The sequence below is a fragment of the Calypte anna genome, chromosome 1, assembly GCF_003957555.1.
Source record: "Calypte anna isolate BGI_N300 chromosome 1, bCalAnn1_v1.p, whole genome shotgun sequence".
Taxonomy (NCBI): Eukaryota; Metazoa; Chordata; class Aves; order Apodiformes; family Trochilidae; genus Calypte; species Calypte anna.
Genome location: NC_044244.1, coordinates 186715322 through 186733863, shown reverse-complemented (window position 1 = coordinate 186733863; position 18542 = coordinate 186715322). Strand labels below are relative to the sequence as shown.

At 43.2% G+C, this 18542-nt stretch overlaps 1 protein-coding gene across 5 annotated transcripts in view; it reads right to left on the bottom strand.

Annotated features, from left to right (window-relative positions):
* Positions 1-18247, bottom strand: part of MTMR2 (myotubularin related protein 2) — a 65550-nt gene extending 47303 nt beyond the window's left edge. For 4 of the 5 annotated variants that reach the window (XM_030450972.1, XM_030451016.1, XM_030450964.1 and 1 more), the window contains exon 1: positions 17915-18107. In XM_030450972.1, the coding sequence (XP_030306832.1) occupies positions 17915-17997 (83 nt within the window). In that variant the 5' untranslated portion in view covers positions 17998-18107. Of the gene's footprint in view, positions 1-17914; positions 18108-18196 lie in introns of those variants that run through there. The other variant, XM_030450978.1, reaches the window with a different exon arrangement.
* Positions 18248-18542: the final 295 nt, after the last annotated feature.

The window sequence follows — 18542 nt, the reverse complement described above, 5'->3', positions numbered from 1 at the left end:
TGAACATCATGCACTTTGGACAATTACACTTCTCAAGGTCAAATACTCAATACTTTGAGCTCTTCCTTCAGGAAAGAAAAGGAGTGCAGATGTTCCTATGAGGAACTTGTGAAGACCAAGGACCATTTGGAGCATTTGCCTTCCCATGCTTCAAGCCCGGGCAGGTCCACACTGTTCTTGCTGTTGGATATCTGTGTTGAGTGCCAAAAGAGACCCTTACAACAGTCCAAAAGCACCTCTAGGGAAAGCACCCTACTCCTGTGACTGTCATTCCCCATTTACTCCTTCCTCCCTGCAGAAGCAGGAAACAGGTTTAGGATGCAATTAACACTGATACATGTCTTTCATCTCAGTAATTATTTTTATTATTTAAATGTATTCCTTATGGCCAGATTTTGAATGATAAATATGTCAAAATGAAAGCTTTTGGCACGTTGGTCTTCTACAGTATCTATCTGTAGTATGAACCCTGTGGCTATATGGAACACATATATGCAATAATAAGAGAATTACAATGGAAACCAAGCACAATGACTCAACTCCTGATAAAGTGCTCATTGTTATGATTAGAACTATTCCACAAACACGCCAGATGGTTTTCAAACATAATTCAGACTCAGACAGATGCCCTCTGGTGATTCTTGCTCAGACAACTGAAAGGTATTACTGCATCCGTAGCAGTATTGAAGGCATGCCAATGTGCTTAGCTTAAACTGTCAACAAAGATGTAAAGAAGCTGCAAACAGAAGTGTCTGAGACACACAAACCTACCTTATTCAAGTACAAAGGCACAGGGGCAACATTTGGGGGAAAAATATAAAAAGCAAGGACAAAGTCTTAAGCCTCTTCAAAAAATGCCATTAAATGGCATCTGCCAAAACCATCTGAATCAATCCCTCTCCTCAGACCCCTGCAATCTAAAACCCATGGTGGCTAAGAATGCCAAGAAAAAGAAATAAAAACTTGTAGTTGCCATTTGTTTTGCCAGCTGTTAGAGGAAGTGTTTGAATATGAAGTTATTGCTTTCCTAGAGTAGATAATCAACATTTTTTTCCTGGAAGGAGAAAGCACAAGTACAGCTTTTGAAGATGGCAGTTTTACTGCATGAGTGCTCAAGTGTGACACAGTGAACCCAGGTCAGGCAGAAGATAAGCATGGAGATGCAATGGAAGTGCACAAATCAAACTGTGAAGCCCACAGCTTTCACCTGATACAGACAAATGCACCATTAATGCAGTTCTCCTCCCTGTCTCCTTACCCCTATTAATACAATTAAGTTAATACAACATTCTTCATACTCTAAAAAGAGGGTATTTTCCTTCTCTGTCCCCACCCTCCCACAGGAAGGAAAACTCCTGGGAAATCTCTACAAAGTGCTTTCTGTGCATGTCAGCCTAAGGAAATCCATATTCTAAAACCTCTTCTCTTTGGCCGTGTGAGCCAAGAAGAAACTCACAACAACAAATTGCATGTACCACATGAAACTTCAGAAAACTTCTGGCAAAACTTAAGACAAAAGTCATGACATCACTATAAGGGGTTGTCCAGCTCTACCATCCCAACTTGTAATTGCTGAGAATGGTCATTTCCAAGCAAGCATCTTGAAGCTGTGCCTCTTTCCGTTCTGCAAGAACATAAAAGCCATACACATACATTCCTTCTCCCACACTTGTTTAGCAGCAACATAAAAAGTATGCTCACATTTATGCCATCCAAAAGATAAAAAACTATGCAGAAAGGGACTGGCTCTGATGAGGGTGGTGAGACACTGGAACAGGTTGCCCATAGAAGTTGTGGATGCCCCTGCCCGGGAGTGTAAGGCCAGGCTGGATGGGGCTTTGAGCAACCTGGTCCAGTGGTAGGATGTCCCTGCCCATGGCAGGGAGGTTGGAACTTTAAGGTTCCTTCCAACACAAACCATTCTGTGATTCTATGGGTAGCAGCTCTCTGAGAAACTACTGTTAATTTCTGAAGACACTTCTTCAGACTTTGAAAGCTGGAGAGGAAAAAATTTTTAAAAACCCACAGAAATTCATGACTTGGAACCTGTGTCTGAATTTAACACTCAGAACTGTGAAAAATTGATGGGACTGGAAGAACACAGATCTCTGGAAATTATAATATTTTTATTTATACTGTGTTCATAGTGCTTGAGGATACCTGTTTATTTGTATCAGCATCCTAAAAATACTAATCTGGATCACTCCTATAAATAACACACCCAAAATTCAGCCAGTGATGATAAAGTCACCTCTCCAGCACCTTCCCTGCCAGTAACAACAAGAAGCTCCTTCATTGCTTGCAGAAGTGCCAATTACTCAGATGCTAATTGACTGCACACACCATTTCTTCTGTATCAAGCTGAATCTTTTGTTTCAATAGTCACTGAACTGACATGGAAAATAGGTGATAAAATACACCACTGGGTGATACAGTTTCAGCCACAGAGGTCATGAGAAATGAGGAAAACACTGCAGAGGGCAAATTTCCATTTCCTCTCTTCCTGTTTTTGTAAAAGTTTCTCATTATGTACATTCCTAAAAATTAATCAAGGTGAAATCTGCAAATGAATGATGACAAATGTGGCAAATAAAATTTAATTTGGAAGCTTCAGATGCCAAGGGAGCAGGATCCAATTGGTTCAAATTTACAGCAGGCCCATGAATAGGAGCACCTGCAGCACTTTGGCACTTCTCTTAAAGCTATAATGATACTGAGGTATTGAGCACTCCCTGCTCACTTGCTAAACTCAAGCTGACAACTTTCCCTCCTCAATACTTTCAACACTCCTGCTTCTTTCAGAGAAGAAAAAAGAAATACTGAAAAACCTTTTGAGTCGTATCAGAGCAGAGGGAGACAAACTGGTGCTTGTTCTCCATGAATATGACTTTGTCCAGGCTAGCACTGGCTGAACTGGCCAAGAAAACCCAGCTGCTGCCTACATCAGACTGTCATTTACAGCAGCTCTCTGTGGATGCGTGCTAAGGCTAAGTGATCCCCACAGTCCTTACCTGTACATTTATACACCTAAGGGTACTGAGAAGTCCCTCGTATACCCTTCTTTGGGAGAGCACTTGAAAGCATGGCTGGCATCTGCCAGAACCAGAGCCTTGATGTGGGATCTGGGCACTCTGCACTGGTTTCCACTCTGCCAGGGGCTGTAGGAGGCTCAGCTGCTCTAAATGAAGTTTTAGTGTCTTAAGATCACCCCTCACCAGGGCAGAAATCCCAGCTTCTCCCCAAGAGCTGACATGGGCAGCCAAAGGAATATCTCCAGAGAGCAACAACTCCATTCTTCACAGTGAAAAGTAAAAACAAAACCAAAAGCAAACAAACAAACAAACAAAAAAACCCCAACAACCCACCCAAACAGGCTTTTTCTACTTACACAACATGTACCAAAAGAAACTACTTGCAGCTTACATGAGACACACCCTGACCCTCTTGGAACTCCCAGTACCCTCTTTTTTTAGGCACAGGCAGGAAAGGCATTTCAGCAGCACAGTTTTCTAAACATTTAAAGCTTTCACTTTAACCTCTGCTTGACCTGTAACAATCTCAGAGGGGAAAAAAAAAAGCCATAAACAAATACGCTTTTGAAGGAAAGGAAAGCAGCGCCTACCAGGCTTCCCCTGGCACCCAGAGGAGGCAGACAGTTATATAATAATGTGCCCTTGCCATTCAAAAGGGCTGGCAATGCCAGAGCTTAACATCTTCAAAAGAAACCATTTCAGCAAGCAAATGTGTGTGTGTGACAGAGCTAAAATAGCTCCCGACGCCACTTGCCTGAATGAAAAAGATTCACTTCTGTTGTGAAGCAAAGCTGGGTCTCAGTCCGATTTCAATGTTCCAAGGGAGGAAATTGCCATTTTTTAAAGTTGATCCTTTTAAGTAGCATCCCGAGAAGAATACATAGTACATGTTTTCCCATGAGCCAAGAAGAGAATGTCCTATATTTTGACCGTGAACAAGCTTTTCTAGGAATGCAAATTTTGCTCTCAATAGTTACACAATGGACTACAGAGTCACAAGCACCGTTCATGCTCCATTAGTCATTCTTTTATTATTTCTTTTAAACAGAAATTCACACAAAGGGCTACAGTGCATGTAGAGCACTTGCTAAACAATAGGCTGATGTTTAAAATATTTGCAAGATTCCGAGAATAGAAAGGCAACACCCAAAGACAAACCAATATGCAGAACATAGTAACAGCAAGCAGCCCATAGTATCACGCTTTCATGACTCAACAACCCAAAAGGTACAAAAAGAGGAAGAAAAGAAGCTATCAGAGGCCTGAGCCTCTTCTGATCCTCTGATCAGCACATGAAAGGTAACTACAGAATTATCTATCCATGAGAGAAGCAAAAGGGGGTTAGGTTTCCAACAAGCTCCAAGCTGGTATGGGATGATGCCCAGCTACAAGGAACAAAACAAAACAAAACAATGTATTTTTCAAGAAGTTGTTAAGATTTATGCTGGCAACTGACATTTTACCTCTGCTTCACCAATTATATTTCAGCCCATATCAAGAGAGTTCTCCTGAAAGCAGGCTGATAATCCATACTTTGGCTTGATTCCAGTCCCTAATGGAAATGTTTGCCTTACAAAAGCCACTACTAGCACAAGTACCTGTGCTTGCAGCAGCAGCAGGTAGGGTTTTAAGTGGTGGGCAAGGCAAGCAGCCCACCTCCTCCAGGTGAGACATGAAGAAAGGCAGCCCAGTCACTCTGGCCATGCCCTGATGCATGGGAGAAAGGTCTGACAGACTTTCCAAAGATGGTGCACACGTCTGGGTCTGTGCTTCAAAGCTCTGGGGTTTCCAATCACCAGGACAGAGCCTTAGCAGTGAAAACAAATTAAGTCTATAAGGTAAAAAGAGGTTCAAAACACAATCCTGTTCACTGTCAACATAAACAAGGATGCCTGCTAGAACAGTGCTCCCACCTGCGCAGCTCCGCACCTTCCTACACGTTAGGTTATTGCTATGCTTTTTGGGATCACTTATAGTTGTTCAGAAGGAGCTAGGGACTTTGTTTGCAAACATAAGACACTGCAGCAGGCAGGATCAAAGTAAAAGCGAAGAAGATCCCCTCGAGAAGGGTATTTCTAGGTCAAAAAAAAAAAAATGGCTGGGGGAGAGAAGTTCCTGCAGCTCAAGCTTTAGGTGGCTGCAGAATTGCTGCACAGCGACACAGAGAAAGCCATTAGGGAGATCACTGACAGATGGAATGTCTGGAAAATGATCTCTGGGGGCTGTGAGGAATCAGCAAGTGTCCTGGCTTGCAGCTTTCTCCCCCAAAACAGAGAGACCAGACTACAGCCAAGGGGCTGTCCATGCAGCATGACTGCCTCTAGTGGAAAGACAACTCAAGAATCCATATCCACTGTGTTTCCTGCTGCTACGAGCCCCCCCATGTCTCTTAGTGCTACCTGTGGAATAATATGATTACAAGGCTCAGGACATTTTGTGGCAAAGAAATAAAAGACCTGAGTGGTGCTGCTGTCTCCCACATCAGAGCACCCTCAGAATACCACTGCATCCTACAAGAGACAGAGGGCTGGCCACATCTAACTGTCTCACAGGTACTTTGCAGATATAAGTCATAAGAGAAATCATACATGTACTTCACAACCACTCTTGCTGCTTACCAATATTTATACTTACTAAATAAACTTCCACTTCTTTCTTTTAAAAATATATTAAGCCTAAGAAAAACATACAAGCAAATAATTATTGGTACTTTGATGCAAATTCAAAGTCTCAGGATAAGTTGCAATGACAATTTCAGAGTTTGAGAATGACAAGCAGCAGAAATAAGGGAAACCAGCACAGCATATAAAATCTGTTGTTTGCTTGGTTTTTTTGGTTTTTTTTTTTTTTTTTTTTTTGGTTTTTTGTTTTTTTTTTTAGAAACTTTTTAACTTGATCAAGGAAAAAACAGAAATAATTACTTACATTAGTAAGTACTCACCTTAGGACAGAACGGAGAACTGGATAAAAAGACATTAACTCGTCTTTTATTGTGTTCTGACAGTGCCTTCATTTCTAGTTACGTCCTAAGACCCAATTATGTATAGTTTAACCATATTTATGCATACTTCCCACAGTTCATGTGCTGTCTCAATTTTTCTTTAGATTGCTACGTATTTCCCTATTTTAAAAACACCTTAGTTAGAATGTAACACATATTGTTAAATGTTCTGGCTTTCTTTCAAACACACACCACACAGCCCCCTCATCCCAATAAACCAAACACCCACAGGAATTAAAAATATCAGTGATTAGCTCATCAATGACATTTGTTGTTCCATACTTGGATTAATCAAAACATGGATGAAAGAATTTATAATAAAGCCAATCTGGAAAGTCTTGTATCACCTAGCAAAACTGGCGTAGTGGAACACCTTGATGTGCTTTCAGAGACACCATGCAGCTGCATGCTCTGCCAGTTTCAGATCAAAAAAGGACAGGGAACAACTCTATTTTGTCCATAGCCCAGCCCCTACATGGAACTGGCCCCTAGCAGAGTCTCAGAGCTAAAGTCAGTCAAGCATTCAAAAATTTGTAGGCTTAATTTCCAGAAATTTGAGTAAAACAACATAGTATGTTTTCAAAACTACTGAGCACCTGAATGATGCCACAACATCCAGGGAGCCCAGCATCTCTTATGGTCATGGTTCATCAAAGTCCCCAGGTTCAACACTACTACCTGTGACCTGGTTTCCTCATGAACTCAGTGCCATTTACTGTCCAGAAACAAAGCCCAGTTTCCCAAGTGGAAATGATCAGTAGCCCTTGATTTCTATATGGCCCAGACTTGTGAAAGGGCTCTGCAAACTCATTCAGCCCACTATCCTGTTGTAGGGTACTAAGGTCTTACTAGTTCTTCTGCCTTACAACAAGGCACACAAAGTTTGCAAGCTTATCTGAAGTTTTTCTGTACCTCACAGAATCATAGAACACCAAGTTGGAAGGGATCTCAAGGATCATCTAATCCTACCTTCAGTTCTCACATATCCAACATGAGGGTTAATCCTCTAAGACCACCCACAGCTACTTCCCCTTGGCCCTTCTGCTTCCTCCAGCAGAAATCAGTGCGTGTGAGGAGCAAAGAAGAGTAGGATCAAGGAGGTCTGGATGATCGTTTGAGGTCCCTTCCAACTCCTAACTTTCTATGATTCAATGATTCAGTTCCCCACTATAGATATATTACAGGTGTCCATGCTCCCATGCATTAGTCAATGGAAGCCCAGGCACTGGAGCCTAAATGAGAATTCAGAGACACCTTTTTTTCAGTTCAATTACTTGTACAGTGTTTTGACTCTGCTGAAGGTATGGAAGTCTTAGATACCTACATCACATGGAGATACGGTAATTTGAAGTAGGCCCAGCCCTTGTTTCTAGAACATGAGTGTCTTGTGGCAGAGCAGTCTAAGGTACATGGAAAATGTGGAGGTGGTTTGTGGCAAACAGCATTGCTTAACCAAGCATAAATCATGCCTGACAAATTTGGTGGCTTTTTAAGATGGAGTCATAGTGTCAGTGGACAAGGGGAAAGAAACTGGCATCATCTACCTGGACTTGTGCAAAGTGTTCTACGCTGTCCAACACAACATTCTGGAAGATGATTGAAGATACAGATTTGATGGATAGACTACTAGGCAGATATGATTGATTGGGTGGTTGCACTCCAAAAGTGGTAGTCATTGGCTTGATGCCCAAATGGAGACCAGTGAAGAGTGGCATTCCTCAAGGGCTGGTACTGAGACTGGTGCTGTTTAACATCCTTGTTGGTGACATGGACAGAAGAATTTACTGCACCCTCAGTAAGTTTGCTAATGACAGCAAGCTGTGTGGTGTGGTCACCATGCTGGTGGGAAGGGAGGCCCTCCAGAGAGACCTGGACAGGCTGGAGAGGTGCTCCAATACCAACCTCATGAATTGTAATAAGGCTAAGTGCATGATCCTGCACCTGGGTCAGGGCAGTCCCAAGCACAATCACAGGTTGGGGGTAGAATGGGTTGAGAACAGCTCTAAGTAGAAGGACTTGGGGGTGTTGGTTTACAAAAAACAAGGGGTAGTGGCTTTTAACTGGAAGAGGGTACATTTTGATTAGACATTAGGACGAAATTCTTTATTCTGAGAATGGTGAAAAACTGGGACAGGTTGCCCAGGGAGGTTGTGGACGTCCCCTCCCTGTAAGTGTTCAAGACCAGGCAGAATGGGGCTTTGAGCAACCTGAACTAGTGGGAGGTGTCCCTGCCCCTGCAGGGGGTTCGGCCTAGATGATCTTTAAGGTCCCTTCAAGCCAAACCATTCTATCTTTTGCTTTTTGTTTTCAAATGAACACAGCCTTTTGCAGCCAGGAAATGCGGAAATGCAAAAGAAGAGGCAGAGAATATTTCTCCAACTTGAGATAAGACATGTCCATGAGAATCCATCCATATTCATGACACCTTTCTCATCTATGTATTTCCTTATGTTGAAAAAGAAACAAGCTTCTTCCATAATGGGAAAACTGACACAGCCTCCTTTCCCATCCCTATCTTTTTTTTTTTTTTTTTTTTTTTTGAGCAGAGAATTGCAATTGCCCCCTTTGCAATGATTGGGAAGAAGTTCTGCATAGGTGGCTACACCTGCCTTACTCACTGTAGGCAGTTACTCACAGCCACTGTGAAGAAGCAGAAATGACTCACTCTTACCCATTGTCTACAAATAGAAACCCAGAGACTGGAAGCGATCTGTATCAGTACAATGAGATGTGACAAATCTTGTATTTTTCTTCATGCAAGGTGGAAGCAGAAGGTGGAATCCTGAAACAGAAAGATGTCCTTTGGTGGTGCTGGAGGCAGCAGTGATGAGCAGGAGCTGTACCCTAAGCAGATGGTAACAAGTAAAAGGGTCAAGAGTGCTCTGCTGGCACATGTCCTGAGCACATCCATAAAATGTCCCTTCACATTCCTTCTCTCACACCCCATCACACAGTGACTATCTTGGCTGTGTGCTTCTCCACCTTTGAGCAAAAAGGTTTGGGAAGCACTCTCTCATGAGGTGTGAGGGATCACTCACAGTGTAGGAGTAGGATGTCCATTCTCAGAGCAGAGGAATTTTCAAGCACAGACTACTCCAAAAGTCAACTTGGGTAAAATGCAAACAGAGGTTCCCACATTTTTCATTTCCTTACCTGTTCTACCTACAAATGAGATGTTGTTCAATTTTCAGTTGTTAAAGATATCCCATCTGCTGATTAAACCAACATCCACTCTTGATGACTGATTTTGGCAGTCATCCTGCCTCTGGTACTACAGGTTTCAGTGACCTGCCTCTACCTTTAGCATCTGCTCTCCACAGGAGCCAGACAGCCCCTATAATCTTCCATGTGTAACCAACTCATTCACAGGCTTCACCTCATTCATGGGCAGACTGAACTGAAATGGCTGATGAGAATAGTTCTACTACCTCTCTTTTCAGTCTTTCTCTTTGATAAGACCACCATCTTATAGCAGTGGCATCAGCTGAAATCAGCAATAGGATTTATTGATACAGCATAAAAATAGCACAAATGCTTTATTGTCACAAAAGAGGTGTGAATGAGGCTGTGGTTCAGGAGCTCATTATTTAAGATGTAAGTGGTTTTTGTGTCTGGGGGGAATAAAAAGCACCAAACACTTTGCTCACAAAGCACCAAGCAACAACCAGATGTATATTCACTCCATCAGATAAATTTTGTTCAGAAAAATATAGCTGGGTTCATCTTCAACCCTGTCAATTAGTACTGCCATTGCTTCATATGCTACAAGCTTGTAGAAAATTTTCAAGGCCTCAGGACTGAAGTTTGTTACTCTTGTATTACCTGAACTTTTCTTATCCTTCCTGCAGCTTTGTCTTACTTCATTTAGTTATGAATGCAATTTCTGTAATTGGCCTTGTGTCTACATCTACTTTTGTTTTATTTTTGTATGCAGTACAAACATAGTTTTGGACAGATAGCAGCAACAAGAGTTTATTCTATATACAATGAGATATTTACCACAAACATAAGTACTTGTATACAGAAATACAACAGCCTGGTATGATAACAGAGACCTGGAGAAGTGAAGACTAAGGATGTGGCATTAGAGGAGTACATGCCCAGGGCAAGAAGATATGGGGCACAAGCTTGGCAGTGGAGACCATGGCTGTAAATAACTCACCAATGGTTAGTTAAAGAAAGGCAGACCTGGAGCTGGACAAAACTGGTTTTAGGGGTAACAAAGACAACAAAGGAATAATATCCAACACCCACAAAAGCAACCACCAATAGCAAAAATTAGGCATAATGTGAAACTGCAGAACAATGAAGAAAGAGATAGGTGTAAAGTTTTTTTACCAAACACACTAAAATGATCCCAGGTGGATCCTACAGTATGGAAGGAAGAACCATCAATATGAAGCTCATACTTCTCCCAGTAAAGGACCCCAGATGCTGACAACTTCCTGTAACACCCACCACCAGAATAAAACCAGCAACCTTGGAACTCAGGGGAGGGGTGAGAATAATACCAGGAAGAGGGTTAGAAACCAACACCTATATATATAACAGTTTTAGCTGTTATTACTCTTTCTTTTTCTGTAATAATTGCATCTATAGTAACAATTATTAGGCTTTCAACATCTGAGTTACACTAACAAAAATTCCTGGCTATATAAAGATGTGCTGCCTTTTTGCCTGTGAACAAGATTTTGAGTGTAACACATTATACAAGCATATAATCTTTTCACATCACAGCACATAAATCAAGATAAAAAATGTTGTTTTACTCTAAGCAGGTGTTGCCTGTCTTCCCAGTATGAACTAAAAAGCCTCATAAACTCATGTTTTTCTAACTGGTGCAGCAGAAACATGATCACATACCCACACCTGACCCAGATCAAATTTAAACCATTGGGTGACCTAATATTAATGATTCTGGCCATAATGGGCAAAAGCCTATAGAAAGACCAGATCTGTAAAGTGGGAGCATTTGTGCAGAGCTAACAAAATGACTAGAACATGACCTTGAAGGTGTTACAGATTAGAAAAATTCTAATGCTTTCTCTTCATCAAATACATCAGGGCTTAGAAAGCAATGGAACAGAATTTATGGAGCAGAGTGGCAAGAAAGAAGCAAGGAAGAAAGCTACCTTGAAATCACTGGAAAATTACTGAGTGAGAACATTGTCTGGCAAAAGAAACTACAGATGGTAGAAAAAAGAAAAACAAATGCTTGAAAAGTTCCACTGATTTTTTCTGTTGTCTTTCACTGAATTTTTCTTAAATTAGCTCCTTGTTACTGGAGCTATAAAAAAACCAGATGCTTTTTAGTTAAAAATTAAGATGGAGACAATTACTGTGACAGTGCTTTTTCTAGATTCTCACTTACCTAGGTTATTCCAAGCACATTTACCAACCAATCACTTCATCACCTTCCTGTTGCCCTCTTCATCATGGTGGAATGGGTTTTCCATGGACAAATAACAGTCACTTTTTTCATGTCATACAAATATATATTGTATGTAACACCTTATCAGAGTGACCTCTGGAAGGTTTCCAATACATTTCTTACATATGCTTGCTGGTTTTTTTTTTTCCCTCAGCAAAACTTTCTGTGATGTAAGCCCTTTGGTGTATGGATCAGGTCTCTTTTTACAGTACCTGACACACTCAGCACTAAAAAAATAGTAACAGTTGAGCAGGTCATTAGGAAAAGATTAATGAAAGAGACACTGTGGACTACTGATTCTGCTGAGCCCTCAATAAGTGTTAAAACCATTCCAAATGCAGTTCTTGCCTTTGCCAGTGAGTTATAAAGGAATTATCTAAGGAGGGGAGATGATAAAACATCAGAAATATATAGCAAACTATATCTGACACAGTTGTTAACCTACAACTGACATCACAGCAGGAGTACAATCACATGGCAGACAGGAATTGTGTAATTTGACATTGTCAGACCACCCTCAATCTTTAAAATCAGGTTCTGTAACTGTGTCTCTGTTGTAAATAGCCCATAATTAAGGAACTGTGTATACAACTCAAAACTCTAGCAAACAAACTGTCAACATAACACTATCATCCCTCTTTAGAAAAGGCAGTGCTTGATGGGACCCAAGAGAGTCGTGTTCTAAGCCCAGCTTTACTTCTCACCAGCTGTCAGATCTCGCCTCATCTCTCTGCAACAGTTTTTCATCTCATTCCTTAGACTTTCTCACTCTTTGCCCAGTCTCCCAGCAAGGAGTCTTGGCACTCAACTGCACATCCAAGAACATAATAAAATTACCTGCCACGCATCAGTAAAAATAGTGTAGTCCTGACTGAGGCACATTTAAACAGCTCATCCCCGGCACTTCAATGCAGGTATCATTGCTGTATCTATACAGCAGCTAGAACTATGGCACCTGTGAGGTCTTTAAACAGCAATAAAACATTTATTTTAATAGAAGAAACAGGTGAGTGTCCAATGTATTTTGTATTCTCAAATGGAAAATATACTTAAAACCAAATACATACAGTTCTGTTGAATGGTCAGAGTCTGCACAAAGATTTGCATGTCACCTGATAGAGCAAAACTTTTAAGACTAAAGGTCTGACACTCCAGGAGAAGCAGGAATGGTTTCTGCTGAATGCAGGAGCTGAAACCCGCACATCAAAAACTGCTACTAAAAACAGATCCTGAGTTCTTCAAAGATAAGTGTTTCTCTTCACAAGTGCACTGCTTAAATTAAAACCTCTTAAGTCTTATACACTCAATGTTATTTTCTTCCCCAAATCCTCATACTCTATTAAAGAGAATCTCCTAAGTTTGAAAACATATACAAGCAAAGTGTTCTTTATCTTCACAATATACAGTACATTAAAAGACCTCATAATGGACGTTGGTTGCAAATAAGTGTTACAAATTATCCCTCACGTATTAGAATTAATGACAATGAACCTGCCTGGAGCTGCTAATTGGTTCTAAGTATAGTGTTAAGTTTCTCAAATGCAAAAAAAAAGTTCATCATCAAAACTCAGCCAGCAACATACTTGTTTTTAATGGTAATAACTCTTGAGAAATCTTGCTTCACACATATACGAAATCAAATGCAAGAAGTGCTCTCAAAGCCCATGAGGAAAACGACAGCTACTCACATTTCACTGAACACCAGAACTGGCAAAAATCTTCCCTTTCAAACTTTAACTTCAATGACTCATTGCAAAACAACTCAATCAGCAAATCTCACACATCTGGTAGCAATGTGCTAGCAAGCCCTCCTCAGCCAACAGCTTACAGATCCAACTCCTTCCAGCATCATGCTCACCCGTGGGGAAAGAATTCCTTCAATGTAGCCTTAAATTAGACCAGGTATTGACAGGACCTTATTTGAGATGAAGTAGAGAGTTCATACCTCACAGAACTATTGCTTCAGTAGACCTTACTGCACTGATTTACACAGAGTTCATGTTTTCAGAGTTATCCCTGCAAATATAAAGACAAGGAGCATGATTATTCTCATATGCTTCACTAAAAGTGCAACACATAGGATCCACTATGTCTGCAGACCTCTGTGGATGATAACCATCAGCAGAGAGCTGGTAACACGCAAACAGAAAGTGGTAACATCAAACATTGCTACAGTCCTGCTGGCAGGAAACATCTGTCCACTACCTTACCCTTGCTCTCATTTTACACTGACGTTGCAATACCACTGACACCTCCTACAGCAGTTTCTCTACAGTACAATCACCCCCACGCTTTTGCAGACACTACAAATTACCTTTCAGTGGATCTAACAGAAAGCCTATAACCTGTCTTACTGGACTGGTGCTCAGGCTGGACTATAATACGCTTCTGCAGACAAAAATTCAGAGGAATACAAAGACACAATGTTAATTTGGAAGCCACGGCACATAATCACACAGACTGCATGAACAAAATGCCTTATTGCTTTTCATCAAAAGTAAATATCTGAAGTTTGACATCACGTTTTTCCCAAAGTCATATGCTCTGCTGAAGTCATACATGGCTCTATCTGGCTTTCTTTTCACAAAGGGAAAGATTATGGTAGAATTTTGCTGCTGCTTTGAATCCCAGAAGTCAGAGGGTCCACATGCAACTTCAAACTTGAAAAACAAAACACCACCCACAACTCTACCTACAAATTATCTTTAAGACTGATCTTTGAAAAAATCTTATTAACTAGCACAGCTGAAAGGTTTAGCACTCACCCAGGATCACCAAGCCATTTTAAATACACAGAAGCAGTCCTTAACACTGAGTAAAGCTTGATTTCCTGGGCATAACTGTGACACAGCTTATCAGACATCAGTATCAGTGTTTTACCTCACTCCTCTCTCTGTTTCCTGAGTTGTTCCTGACTCTGCAGACACAGTCGTGCTCCTTGCAAGCTGCTAGTTAAATACCACAACACTGTAACCTCAGCTCTTGGCTCACGGTCATCAGTCTCCCACAAGAAGAGGGAGGGAAAAATCCATCCTAAATACTGACCTTTGGAAACCACACAGGGATGCAGAACCCAGAGTTGTGCCTCCCAAAACCAGCACAGGGCAAGATGGCTTAGACTTGAGAAGCAGAATAGCTATCTCAGCACAACTCTGAGGGTGGGTGAGTTAGTTAGCTGTGACCTGCTCATTTAAAATGGACCATGTATTTCCACGCAGGGCTAGGGATTTTTTTTTTTACCACGTACAGCTATGTTGTGAGTCTCAAAAAGAGTTTTTCAAATATTTTTCTAGTTGTGACAGAAAGTAGGTAACATTAATTATTTAGCTATTCCAATATTTCAATCAGGAAAAACATGTACTGCATATTGCTAAGGCCTATTAAAATATTACAGCAACTTTAATTCTCAAATGCCAGTACTGCCATATCACATGTGCACTACTGTGATAGTAGACAGATGTTTACAAATAAACATACTAATATGTTAAGAAATTTGAGCAACCTTACAGACCAGCAAACTCTAGCAAGCATGCCTTCCCGAGGAGCTAGATCTTAAGTATGTCTAGAAATAGGAAACTCAGCTTCTGTGCTGGAGCTGAGAGAATCCAAAGAATGCCGTGCTGTTATGCATTTGATACTATCACCTTTCCAAGTCTTCTAAATCTTGCAGAAAACAATTCTGTCAACTACATCTCTGGAAGGCTTCACACTGCTAGGTAACTGAGAATATGGGGTGGATGAGCTTCTACTCATGTTTTCTTGCTGTTCCTTTTAAATAAACTGGTTATAAAAACTGATGAAAGCATTCTTGTGTTCATTGTGCTTCTCACAACATACACAAAGCTAACATTTTCTTTTTAAACAAAACCACTTAGTAAAAATATGTCATATCTCTATAATCAAAGGTCAGCAATTCAGTTGGTCTAGTGACTGAACAACAGTAACAGAGATGAAAGTGTGTTTCAATGCATACAAATAGTGACATTATCTTCAGAGGGACTAATTGGATGCATAAAATCAGATTGCAGCACAGCTTTAATGAAAAATAATCTTAAAAAAACAAACCCTGGAAATTAATCCTCAGTCCATTTCATACCAAAATTATTTTTTGCATGTTAAATTTCATTAGATTTGCAGGGGAAGCTGGTAACAAATATTCTGAAGGTTATCTGGCATCTTCTCATTACAAGAACCTGATTTTAATTTTTAAAAATTTTACTCTAACCTTAACTGCTTCAACTAAAGAATTTCATAACATACACCAATTCCAGATGAGGGGTTTTTTTATTAATAACTGCAGATGAAAAACATATATCTATTTCCAAAACTTGGCTAGAGAAAAATATATTTTGTTTGGAATACATGAAAAAAAATTGGCTAGCTTTCTTCTACAAGTTCTATGTCTTGGAGCACAGACTTGAAATTCTGAAGGTTTTCTGATAAGCTTTTTTATATTGCGAGAAATCTGTTCCTAGTCTTGGCCTTTTCAGGGACTGGATGACATAGCCTTGTGCAAGCTCAACAGAAAGAGAGTCATCATCTCTATTTCCCAGTGGCTCCATCTGTGCTGGGCATGTGGCTGGGAGGCTAAACAGGAGTTTCCTTGTAGCCACTGGCTCTTCTGAGTTAAGCTTTCTTTTGTGTCCATTCGCCTGTATCTCTTACAGTGATTGACCTCCAAGTGGGTCCAAATTGCCTGAGCTGATGTAGAGGGAAAAAGAAGAGTATATTGGGTGAGTGCAGTTAAAGTGAAAAGAAGGCTTCTAGGCATGCTGGAAGGGATGGGGCAAAACTGCACACGGAGATACTAGAGAGAGCAGAACAGTTTGGTGAAGGAGTGGGAAATGAGGAGTCGTGAAGGACTCAAGAAGGAGAAACCTGAGTGCAAACTGGGCACTGCCTGTCTGGGAAGCAGGTCTGCAGGAGAGGCACTGGGGGTCTTACTGGGGAAAAAACAAGCATAGAAGTACAGGGCTGGTAGTGGTGGGCTCTTACAGCCTAGCACCCTGGGCTGTAAGAGCCAAGGCAGAGCCAGGAGATGCAGGGAAGGATTCCCCCTCTACTAATTCTGGAATACTGCATCCGGTTTTTAGCCCCCCAGTGCAGGAAAGACACTGATGAACTGGAGGGAGTTCAGGGAAGCATCACTAGAATGGTGAGATTGGAGTGCTTGCCTTTGAGGAGGCACTGGGGGAGCCTGGAAAAAAAGACAATGTCAGCAGACCAAAAGGTCTGTGTGCACCCAGTGGTTATGTGGACCATATCCAGGAGATGGAGATAGGCTGCTCAAAGAGGTTGTGCAGTCTCTATGTTTGTAGGTTTCCAAGAACAGCTGCGTAAAAGCTGTGAGCAACCTGATCTCATCTCAGAGCTCTACCTGCTGTGAGCAGGGGCCTGGACCAGGGGATGCTGAGATCACATCAGCTTGAGTTACCTTGTGATCCTACAACCTGGGTTTGCTGAGGACAGCCAGAACAGGTCAGGATCACCTTCAACCACTGTGTCATGATGCCTCCCAGGCCCTACCACAAAACCCAGGGCCATCACTCCTGTCCAGCAGCCAATGTCCTTTTCTTGCTACCCTACCATGCTCTCCAGCATCAAACATACATCCTGGAGGTCATTCAGACCACAAAGTCAAGTTCTTGAGGACAAAACCACAAATATTTAAGACACCCTGGGCTATTCGTTGATGAAAAAGCACAGGGTGAAGCCTGGCTTGAGAACAGCAGCACCCAGAAAAGCAGCAAACACAGATGGTGCCCAGCGCTGTCCAAGCAACAGCTCACCTGTACTGTTGATTTCCTAAATCCACTCACTGCACATACTCAAGACAGCGCAGCCTTGGTTATTTAGAGCCTTTATGAAAGGTTGGTGGATTGGCACCTCCTCTGAATAAATGCCTGTCACAGAAAGCAGCTTAGCCTCGGCCAAGAGATGCTCACGCCTGCAGTGTGCACCGTCCCCCCGAGGACACCCCAGGCTCCGGGACGCGCCGGTAGGCACGACTCGGGGAGACACCAGAGCCTGATGCCCACGCAGGCAGAAAATGGCACCAGCTCCATCCCCTCGGTTTCTTTTTCCCTACCGGCACCTCTCCGCCCTCATCCTCTCTCTCCCCACGCCCTCAATGACTCCTGACTGAAGAAGGACTCCTCAAGCCGCCGAGCCCCGCAGAGGAGCGGCAGCGGCGGCTCGGCCCAGCCCCGGACACCGCGGGCGGCGATGTCGGGGGGCGATGTCGGGGGGACGATGTCGTGGGGGCGATGGCGAGGGGGCGATGACGAGGGGGCGATGACGAGGGAGCGATGGCGGAGAGGCGATGTCGGGGGGGCGATGGCGAAGGGGCGATGGCGAGGGGGTGATGGCGAGGGGCGACGGCGGGGGGGCTATGTCGGGGGGCGATGACGGGATGAGATGGCGAGGGGGCGATGGCGCGGCGGCCGTTACCTGGAGAGGGAATCGCCGCTGGGCGGCCGCGCCGCCGCCGCCCGCCCGGCGCTGAGGCTCTCGCAGCTGGAGCTCTCCTCCATGGCGGGCGGCACGCCGGCCCCAAGGCGGGCGGCTGACTGTCAACCCAGCGCCTGGAGCCCGGCGGGTCGGGAAGCGGCCATGTTGGCCCGGCGTGCCGTGCGGGGAGGGCGGGCTGAGGCGGGGCGGGGGGAGGGGGCTGTGCCCACCCGCTGCGGGGAAGGGGGCTGCAGTGACGGCGAAAGAAGCGTTAATACGCACTCGGGCTCCCTTCCCCTTCAGCCCGCAGTCTGGGCAGCGAGGGAGAGGGGTCGTCATGTGGCTGCTTCCCTTCGGCGGCTGAGGGAAGGGAGGACGGGGCCGAGCCGCCGAGCTCGGCATCCTGAGGAGGGGGACGGGGACGGGGGCTGTACTCCGCCATACCCCCGGCACATCCCCGCCTCCCTTCACGCAGCGTGAGCCTGAGCGGGGCCGGGGCTCCTCATCGCTCAGCCCAGGGAGCGACAAGAGAGACGGGGGAGACAGTGTTCACGCTGGTGCAGAATTGGCCAGGAGGTCCCTTTTTGGCCTTTTCAAAACCAGTGAAGGCCACAGCTCTGGGTTCCCT